Raw genomic sequence first — 10,977 nt, 5'->3', positions numbered from 1 at the left:
TATCCTGTAATCACTTTTATCCAAATGTCATCTGAATGTCCATGTTGTAAATCCTGCTAAATTCTGGTAGGCTTCTATAGAATCACAAATGTGATTGTGGAAACCCTTCACATGGTGCAATTTTACCTATGATTCTGATACCATCCTAGCAACATCCAGCATTTCGGGAGGATGGTATCCAGGATCTTGCTAGGGGACAGTGTCCAGAATGTTGCTAGGACGGTATCAGGATAGGTAACACTTTACTTGACAGTATCGACATAAGAGTGACGTGACACTGTCATGAACATATGACACTGTCATGACACATGAACCCTAACCCTAATCCTAACCCTTACCCTAACCCTAATCCTAACCCTACCTTGTTATGACAAAAACCGAATGTCACTTAATAACAGAAGCGTTCATTCATGACAGTGTCATGTCACTCTTTTGTCAATACTGTCAAGTAAAGTGTAACCTCAGAATCTTAAGCTGGTGGAATTTCACCAGAGAGGCTTGAAACAGAGCAAAAATTAAGGATTTTTGAGTGCACCATGTGATTCATAGATATCTATGATGTGAAGGGTTTTCCTAAATCACATCACAAATGAGATTTCCAATCCAATCTCTCTCGAAATAAGAGCAGAGAGATGTAGTAACCTTGGTCTGTCAGCAGGGGGGGTGTGTTTGGCCATAGAGACCTGATAGCTCAGAGGTACTACAAGGTTAGCAAGAACTTGTTATCCAGAAATGTGGACAACATGAACTTCCAGTGGAAGTCCAAAAGCTGTTTGTGTTCAGCCTAAACATGCTGAGTGTGTTGGTGTTCCAAATTTAACCCAGGAGCAGAGATCACACATTTGGCTTAGATTCATAACCCCCTTAAAATTTAAAGGGGTGTGTGTAGGCTTTCCTCTTTGATTGCTACAGTTGCTAAACACACACACACACACACACACACACACAAAGAGACTTGAGGCAGAGACGGCTGATAAAGCTGTGTTCTAAAGGATCTGTGCTTGAGGTTAGTGATAGGTGAAGTTTGTGACAGGTGATCGCTCTCCATGGTGCTGAAGTGTGCTGTCAAGCAACTTGTGATTTTGATCTTCACATGTTTGTGGGTGTGTGTGTGTGTGTGTGTGTGTGTTTGCTACAGATTGTCTGATTGAAGGAGGAAGGGAGAGAGTTTCAAATGGACACAGCTGGACAGACAGTACCAACGAGTGCATAACCTGCACCTGTAATGTAAGTCTCTATCTCTCTCTCTCAATTTCTTTCTCTCTCTCCCTCTCTCTCTCTGTCACACACACACACACACACACACACACACACACACACACACACACACACACACACACACACACACACACACACTTCACCATGAAACAAAATCTGGCTGACAAAAGTAACTCTTTCCGATTTTGTGAAATATTCTCTCGTTTGTTCTGTGTGTGTGTGTGTGTGTGTGTGTGTGTGTGTGTGTGTGTGTGTGTGTGTGTGTGTGTGTGTGTCCATGTGTTTATTTTTTCAGCTGGGCTACATCGAGTGTGAGATAGAGGAGTGTGTCCTACCGGTGTGTGATGATGGTTGGGTGAGCGTCAAGCCGCCTGGGAAGTGCTGCTACGAGTGCCAAGGTGTGCGTGTATGTGAGTGTGTGTGTGTGTGTGTGTGTGTGTGTGTGTGTGTGTGTGTGTGTGTGTGTGTTGGTGCATGTTTGTTTTTGTACAATCACCGGGTGATGGATGGATGGCTGTTAATGCTTTGTGTGTGTGTGTGTGTGTGTAGATTCAGGAGCATCGTGTGAGTACCAGGGTGAAGTGTATGTGAGTAATGAGCACTGGGAGGTTGATGAGTGCACCAGCTGTACGTGTGTATCAGGAGACGTCCACTGCCAAACAGAGAGATGCCCCCCAACCAACTGTGCAGCTGTGAGTTTTACACACACACACACACACACACACACACACACACAAATACATGCACTCTGTTTCATTAACGTGTGACACAGGGAAAAGACAAACTGTGTTTGTACCTGTGAGTGTTTTTGAGTATATGATATCTGTGTGTATGTGTGTGTGTGTGTGTGTGTGTGTGTGTGTGTGTGTGTGTGTTGCTGCAGGATGAGACCCCTGCTCTGATCCCTGGGATGTGCTGTCCACACTGCCTGCCCCACCCGGCCACCTGCATCGTCTTCGGGGACCCCCACTACCGTACCTTCGATGGCAGGATGGTTAACTTCCAGGGCGCCTGCACCTATGTGCTCACTGAGGACTGTCACGGGGGAGACTTCAGGTGTGTATGTGTTTTTGTGTGTGTATGTGTTTTGAGTGGGTGGGTGCTTTAATTATAAATTTAAATAAACAAATTAAATCAATGACATTAATTAAATCAATTAAATTGTGTGTGTGTGTGTGTGTGTGTGTGTGTGTGTGTGTGTGTGTGTGTGTGTGTGTGTAAAGTATTCACGTCACCAATGATGCACGTGGTCGAAAGGGTGTGTCTTGGACCAAAGAGGTGACCCTGTTCATCGCTGACATCACCGTTAGCCTATTGCAGAACTGGGTTGTCATGGTAATATACTAGCCCTCATCATATACTGTAATAAAAGACAGAATATGACCATCCTGGGAACACAGGGCAGATTTAAATGAATATAGCAGCATCCTATTCTGTAATATAGGACAGATGTAACGGTATTTCACCCTAAACTATCTTGTCCTTCCCCTCTCGTCCTATCCCAGGTGGACTCTAAGGTGGTCACCCTACCTTACCTGAGAGAGCCGTATGTTTATGTGGAGCGTAAAACCAACACCATTCTCCTGAACACTAACATCGGCCTGAAGGTACAGGCTTGTAAATTCTCAATCAATGTGTCTGCACCCCCTGCCCTTTCTCTCTCTCTCTCTCTCTCTCTCTCTCTGTTTTAAAGAAAGGGTTTTAAAGTCCCCCCACCCCCTCACCCCTCTCATGAACAGTGCCTTACTCCCTCTTGCTCTCTACGTAGGTGCAGTGGAATGGTCGTTCCCACCTGGAGGTCAGTGTTCCGGGGACGTATAAGAAACACACCTGTGGTCTGTGTGGGAACTTCAACAACTACCCGCAGGACGACCTCCGACTCCGCAACGGACAGCTCACATCCTCAGAGGCCGCCTTCGGCAACAACTGGAGGGTAAGAGAGAGTGTGAAAGAACTAAATATCAACAACTGGAGGGTAAGAGAGAGTGTGAAAGAACTAAATATCTACAACTGGAGGGTAAGAGAGAGTGTGAAAGAACTAAATATCAACAACTAACAATTGGAGGGTAAGAGAGAGTGTGAAAGAACTAAATGTCCAGTAATCTGAGCTCCTGTTCCTGCTCCTGTGGTGCAAATGGTCAGTGCTTGGTACTTATAAAACTTTTCCATCTGAGCAATGCTGAGGTTGTGAGTTTGAGCCTCACTTACTTCATCTGGTATGTAGATGTTCCTCTAGCAAGGTTACTGTATATAAGGCAGTTTCAGTGGAACAATGGCAAGGTTGTGAGTTTGAGCCTCACCTGAAGCATAGTCTTTAAATGTTGTATGTGTGCTTACATTGCCGGTAAACAGTCAGCACATAATGATTCCAGCAGACTAGTGGCAACACAAAGTTCTGAGTTTGGTGCATAATCTTCACTTGTAGTTCTAGTGACGCGATGAGTCTTTGTGCAGTGGTTATAAATCAGTTCTAGTAGAGCCATGCTAAGTGAGTTCGAGCATAAGTTTCATATCCACATTTCTCATACTAAAACAGGGGTTTCCAACCACCCACTGAGATTGGACAGTTTGATCCTCCCCTGGAGCGTCTAGTCTTTAGACAGATAATCTCTCGGCCAATCAGAAACAAATAAATAGTTCCATAGAACCCAATTGTTGTATAATAAGACACATATGTAATGCGGGTCCTACTAGACTGTTGTGCTGGAAAATGTTATAAATATTATCTTAGAGGCACGATCCCATTATCTTCAAAGGTTGAACTCATTCACATCACATGTTATGAATTACTCTGCTTCAAAAGCTGAAATGATGCAGTCGGCCAGCACGAGTATGAGCCTCATGAGGAGCATCTACTGTTTAGCTAATCCACATGCAATAAGTATATGTATATATACTCTTTTGATCCCGTAAGGGAAATTTGGTCTCTGCATTTATCCCAATCCGTGAATTAGTGAAACACACTCAGCACACAGTGAATCGGTCAGTGCGCGGTACTTATAAGACAGTTCCAGCAGAGCAATGCCGAGGATGTGAGTTCTAGCCTCACCTGGAGCATCTAGTCTTTAGATAATTAAATAAGATTCCGTATAGGCTGCAAATATGGTTGTTATTATACCTTATACTCACACACACCATGTTTGGAATAACTTTTCAAGCTCCAGTGGACAATCTGTTTATTGAACAGTTCTGGCAGAGTTTCTGAGTTCAAACCTCACCACAAGCACCTGTTTACCATGTATGTAAAATGTGATTGGAACCAGTGGAAATGTTCAGATACATTTAGACAGTGATGTCATGAAGACGCATTGTTCCAAATACAACACTTTCTGCGCTTTGACCAGGGTTCAACCCTGGTAAATTTTATGCCCGAAAGAGTTACCCCCGATTGCCTTACTCAGTGTGAATAGCACAACCAATGTTGCTAACAACCATGCTACAGTTTTACTATTGAGCTGCTAATTGTTAGCCTGACGAGCCAGACCCACATTAAAATGTAGGGTCTGGACACTCACCGTTCGCAGTGCTCAGTCCGAGGGGCGGGATAATCAGTTGTCTTTCAAATTCCCTCTGCACGCAATAGGACAGCGGCAGCGCTATGAGTCCCATGCGTTTCCCACCAGCAGAGCTAGTTGGCTAGTTCAAACGTTTGCCAACTTAATAAAAGCTTAACTCGTGTCACACTGTTCGCCAGCAGCAACATGCATCTTATTTGTTTTCAAGTAGCAGGGAATTCAAGCCAAACCGTTGCAACTCTGCCATCAATCATTATGTTAAGCCCACCTAACGACTCTATACACGATTTCATTGGCCTGATTAAGTTTCGATTTCTGGAGCTCACAAGCCAACGGAGAGTTGCTAGACTAGCCCTGGCAGCAAATGTAATTCGCTGCTGCTAGGGCGAAGTCTAGATTTCTAGGCTAGCTAATTGTTGCTCCTCTCCCAGGTTGTGACTAAGGTCTGTCTGAATTTCCACAACCTGGGAACAATCCACGTTGACTGGCTTGGTGTGAAATGACAAAAGGAGGGTTGGACATGGGTGAGATACCCCTGGTCCAACTCTGGTCATCGTTTTGAAAGTGGTATTTGTCAGATGACTTGTACACACACACAAACAGGTTTGCGAGACTGTATAAATTCCAGCTCTCCTCTGCCTCTCCTCTCTGCAGGTGGACAGTCTGAACTCCAGCTCATCGTGTGTGTTAGAAGCCCAGGACGTGAACCCGTGCAAGTCTGCCGGTTATTCTGCTCGCAAATCTGCCAATTCTCGCTGTGCCGTTCTGAAGGGTTCCATGTTCGAGAAGTGCCATAAGGTGGTTCCACCGGAGATGTTCTACGCGGCATGTGTGTATGACCTGTGCGCGTGCGGAGCCAACAGCGAGGAGTGTTTGTGTGATGCGCTCGAGGCGTACGCATCAGAGTGCAGGGAGGCCAGTGTCATACTGCAGTGGAGGTCATCCTCACTGTGTGGTAGGTCACACACACACACACACACACACATATACACCAATACACACATATACACCAATATCTACACTTTGCAAATAATCCATTAAGTAAAGTAATCTAGTCTGTAGTTGGGAAATGGGTTTTTCAAAGACTGTGGTTTAAGAAAGTATATCACCCATATGTTTGTTGTGTACATGTTACACGTTTACATGATAGTAAACAGTGTGTGTTCCAGTAGCGCAATTGGTTAGCGCGCGGTACTTATATGACAGTTCCAGCAGAGCAATGCTGAGGTTGTGAGTTCTCTCAGAGTTCTCTCTGTCCTGCTTCAAGCAGATTAGCACCAGACATTGTGATGCTTTTGATTAGACGTGGCCTGCAAAGCAGGGAAAGATGATGATCACACTGGGGCACGTTGGGCTCAATCTCATTCTCCACACTCACTCCACACACACGCACACACTCACAGACTTGGAGGCACAGTTGGCTAGCGTGCAGTGTTCCAGCAGAGCAATGGCGAGGTTGTGAGTTCGAGCCTTGTCTTGTCTTTTGACTCTTTCTGTGTGCTCTTGTTTCATACACACATTTGTTATAATGGACAAGCTTTCAAGATGATGTTTTAATGATGCTTAAAATAAAAAAAGTTCCCTTCACAAGATTCAATTGGCACAATTGCGATACCACAAATGTATAAGGCCTTTATTGAGATGGATATATGGAAAGAAATTTAGGAAAGATAGGTAGAAATTTATAAAAAGATTGGATTGCGTAGGCTTTTATAATACACTTCTGTAGAAAAGCAACCATACACACATCTCTTTTTGTCCTTTATTTGTTCTGTTCTTCAAACCCAGACTCAAGAATGTACTAGTATATATTCTGATGTCTGCATGCTCTGCTGAAATACTGAATCAATAAATATCAACAACAACAACTGTCTTCTTCTCTCTCCAACCCCCCCCCCCCCCCCCCCCCCAGCGGTGGGCTGCCCAGTGGACCGTGGCTTTGTGTTTGACGAGTGTGGCCCGCCTTGTGCTGTGACGTGTGTGACGCGTGACGTGCCCCTGGGCGTGATCGAGGCCCAGTGCTTCAAGCCGTGTGTGCCAGGCTGCCAGTGCCCTGCCGGCAGAGTTCTCCATGACAACCACTGCGTCCGCCCTGACAAATGCCCCAATATAATACACAACACCAACTAATGCGCGCGCACACACACACACACACACACACACACACACACATACACATACATACACATACAGCACAAACTCACAACATACCCAATATTATCTAACACGAACACATACACAAAACACCACCTCACACACACACACACACACATATACATGCACATACTGTACAAACACACTCCCACAAAGATACAGTTTATCTGGACATTCACCTATATGACATATTCCACCACTAACAGTAGCAGATACACGCATACACAACAACTGCTCTAACAGACGTGAAGATACAGTAAAGTGACTGATTTGAAATGGTGCTATGTTATCCAGCCAGCTGACTGGTCTTCTGTAAAATACAGTAATATGGTGTAATCTGTGATGTGCACTTGGGACACACATGCCTCTGTTGTCTGTTGTCTAAGAGAGTGTGCTAAGACTTCTGGGATGGTGGAGGACCAAAGACTATTTGAATTCACAATTCACTTGGCTATATTCATGTATAATATTATTTTTTGATTTAAATGCCAGTTGTATTTTGTATTTTATTTTTTATTTTGTGTATCAGTGCCTCATGTCTATTGTGTGCTGTATTGTATGATATTGTATTGCGTATTGTGTGTGTGTGTGTCTTTTGTACTGTACGTATTTTATAGCAACAGCACTATATTTTTGGGAACAGTGTAAAAGGTGCACCAGCAGAATTACTGTATTGTTACGCAGAACTATGTTTCCAAATACACTGAAACTTTTACAAAATTACGGCTGTCGGGAGTTATATTATCTATGCATGGTTACACACACACACACACACACGCACACACACACACAGTCGTAACCACTTGGCTCAGGGTGGAAGCGTCATGAAGGGGAGACCACACCGTATATTTTAAACACAAATATATTTATTAAGTTAAATATCTACAATAAGTCAATATGTGTAAGGCAAATTAAAACTATTGCGTACGTCAGCAGACTGTATGTACATGTGATGCAAAAGGTAAATGAAACAGGGCCGCAGGCAGTACTGTCAAGAGTGTGAGAGCAGAGCAAGACACAGCATTTTATCCACCCTCATATTAGGCCATCAGTTACAGTGCTGCACCTGGCCAAGGCTCCCCAGCTCCACCTACAGGCCAAAAGACAAAAAGACACAGGCAAGCCATCAACAATGCAAGGCCAGCTGGGGAGAGAAAGGCAGACCCGACACGGTAGATTCTAAGCTGGGTTGTCACAAGTACAGTTCTCTGAAATGGCTTATCTAGAAGGAACTGTGAAAGAGAAGCCTCACTAATATGAGACATCATGCTTGAAAGCCCTGTTGTGTGAAGCAGACTGTTTTGCCTACAACACAGCAGACAACAAGAGTTGTTCAGAGAGGCTCCACATGAACCCATTGGGTACGAGCACCCTCCAGAGAAATTTACTTGCAACCAAACATAACATAGCACACAAACACATATACTCACTCCTTTAAATAAACTGTACATGTAAGAATATTATTTTACTTATCAACGTACTCGCATTTGAGCCCTTCACATTTCATAGGGCTATAAGGCTCCACATGGCTTAAGGGCTGTTTTGTGTGTGAATTATCAACTAGCATTGCATTGTTTGGGAAAAAATGCCTTCTAGTTTAAAGCTAAGTCCTTGTAGAATGATAGAAATATCAGCAAAACCAAACGCAGTATCATCTGTCCATGTCTGATCCCAATAGGATAAAAAAAACAAAAACAAGATGCCTTTTAAATAAGATGAAAGAAATGTATTTTTAATTTATAGAAATATGTTGCTAATGTATGTAAAAATGTATTTATTTCATGAGCTGCGAGTTTGCGTACTCTTTGGTTAGGTCCCTCATGCTAAACCACCCGAGAAGGATCCTCCACCTTATTTCCTCCTCCTGATCCCTCAGTTCTGGGGGGGGGGGGGGGGGGGGAGCTGTGTGCCAAGTCTCGCGCTCTAGGGTGCCCTGCCCATCCCTGGGATGCTCTGCCCATGTGAACCTTTGGCTGGTAGTTCAGCACAGGCTTCACTTGGTCCTCATCAATGAGCTTCTGAGAGGGGCTTATCCCATCCCCTTTGGCCAACTCAGGTCTCCCATTGGCTGGAGATGCCTGGTTTCGGTCTATGGAGAGAAATGAAATGTTGATTCATATTAGCAACTAGGCCTACTCTGCTAGTAGCTAGTTCAGCATTTTTGTGATCAATTTACCGCAGCTCTCTAGTTTCTTGAACAGTTCCACCAGTGGCAATGCCAGGTCGTCCACATCGTCTCTTAAAGCTGTTAAAAAAAATCAGAAAACCCCCCCCAGTAAAGACAGGATACCAGGCGCATAACTAATGTGTAAGAAGAATGGATTATGAAAGAGAAAATAGACAGAGATGAGGGGAGCTGCTTGTTTAAGGAGAGAGAGTGTGTGTATGTGTGTGTGTGTGTGTGTGCGTGTGTGTGTGTGTGTGTGTCTGTGTTTAATGAAGGGAAAGGGCTACATGATCCTTAGTCCAGATAGTCCTGACTCCTGGGTACACCCTTTTCACGCAACGAAAGAGGCACATACTGAGACATTCTAGTCAAGACAGAGAGAATCCATAAATAAATCATTGTGATTCTTACAATAATGGCAAAAACAATCAAATGTATTCACCTTTTGAGCACGGTAGAGCTAGGCCGTTACAACACACACACGCGCACACACACACGGGTAGGCCTAAACACTTACACACAGTGTAATTCAACGTCTAACTAAACTACTGCTACTAAACAATATTACACACACGCACACACACACACACACACACACACACACACACACACACACACACACATATACACGCACACAATTGATCACATTGGTTACAATGTACTCAGTGGTAATTCAAGCCATGTTGCTGCTATGGAAACCGCCGGGTTAGTGCTGTGGCGCTCTATAATTCAGTCAGAGACAGATGAGCACTGTTGCACACTCTTTCACTTTCTCACCCTGCTCTTGGAGGTAAGGCAAGCCAAAGCGTCTATTTGGAAATGTAGTATCAGGATTTCGAGAATTGCATGGGAAAAAATAGCCATGGATTGCATGTTTACCGTTGTGTCTTGTATCATTATTTTACATGTATATCAATGTATCATAGATGAAGATGTATAGTAAGTGAGTGTGCTTTCAAACTGAACTGTATACCATACTTCATTGCTTCATGTGTGTGTGTGTGTGTGTGTGTGCGTGTGTGACTGTGTGTGTGTGTGTGTGTGTGTGTGTGTGTGTGTCTGTGTGTGTGTGTGTGTGTGTGTGTATGCATCAATCAATTTATATTATATATATATATATGGGTGTGGGTGTGTGTGTCTGTGTGTCTGTGTGTATCTGTGTGTGTCTGTGTGTGCGTTTGAAGAGGGTTATGGAAGAAGGTGTGTATTTGGTGTGTGAGGCTCTGGGTGTGAATGCCGATGATGAGGTCACCGCTGCAGATGTGTGTGTTCTCTACGAGAAAGTCCTTCGGCACCCGACCTCAACGCATCTCACACAGAGAGCCATTGCTCAGGTGAGCCCACCAGAGGGGAAGCTGGGTAGAGGGAGAGGGCTGACCTTCAGGGCCAAATAGAGTCAAGGGTGGGTTCGGGGGCAAATGTGCCTAGTGTTTGGAGATCTGAGATGCTTGATGGTCTTTTGGGCCCCAACCATGGACTTCAAGGCAGCGCTGCCACTGTAGACTTCAAGGCACCTAATCCTAATCCTATGCCTTCCAGGCAGTCGACAATGGGGGCCCAAAAGACCATATAACGTCATGGATCATTAACCTCCCCTCCTGCCTCCTGAAGTTCCTTATTTTCCTATTTTTTTTATTATTTGATTGGCAGGTGATTGGGACCAATGGGGGGACCTTCTGCAGAGGTGGGCGGGTCCTGGAAGTTCTGATGGAGATGGAGAGAGAGAGGGAGAGAAGACAGGAAGTAAATACTAAAGATTTCACTCAGTCCTGCGGCTCAGCTGCCCAGGCAAAGCCCAGATATGTGTACAAGTTGAATATTTTGTTCAATCCTGATACTCATCATCTTGGGCAGAGCATATATTAGTCTGATTAGCCAGCGGTACACCCTACAAAAGCTACTCACCTAGAGGTCTGAGCAGAG

General features: G+C 44.4%; 1 protein-coding gene across 1 annotated transcript in view; it reads left to right on the top strand.

The window, feature by feature from the left end:
• LOC121723597 (kielin cysteine rich BMP regulator) overlaps nucleotides 1–7,604 on the top strand; it is a 54,498-nt gene extending 46,894 nt beyond the window's left edge. Inside the window, exons 43-51 of the mRNA XM_042109405.1 lie at nucleotides 1,139–1,227; nucleotides 1,514–1,616; nucleotides 1,768–1,910; nucleotides 2,102–2,274; nucleotides 2,442–2,553; nucleotides 2,724–2,825; nucleotides 2,987–3,151; nucleotides 5,388–5,688; nucleotides 6,646–7,604. Coding sequence (XP_041965339.1) covers nucleotides 1,139–1,227; nucleotides 1,514–1,616; nucleotides 1,768–1,910; nucleotides 2,102–2,274; nucleotides 2,442–2,553; nucleotides 2,724–2,825; nucleotides 2,987–3,151; nucleotides 5,388–5,688; nucleotides 6,646–6,863 — 1,406 coding nt within the window. The 3' untranslated portion in view covers nucleotides 6,864–7,604. The remainder of the gene's footprint in view (nucleotides 1–1,138; nucleotides 1,228–1,513; nucleotides 1,617–1,767; nucleotides 1,911–2,101; nucleotides 2,275–2,441; nucleotides 2,554–2,723; nucleotides 2,826–2,986; nucleotides 3,152–5,387; nucleotides 5,689–6,645) is intronic.
• The last annotated feature ends 3,373 nt before the right edge of the window (nucleotides 7,605–10,977 follow it).

The sequence above is a fragment of the Alosa sapidissima genome, chromosome 11, assembly GCF_018492685.1.
Source record: "Alosa sapidissima isolate fAloSap1 chromosome 11, fAloSap1.pri, whole genome shotgun sequence".
In the NCBI taxonomy this organism is placed as follows: domain Eukaryota; kingdom Metazoa; phylum Chordata; class Actinopteri; order Clupeiformes; family Clupeidae; genus Alosa; species Alosa sapidissima.
The sequence above is the reverse complement of the archived record's forward strand: the minus strand, read 5'-3'. Positions and strand labels throughout refer to the sequence as shown.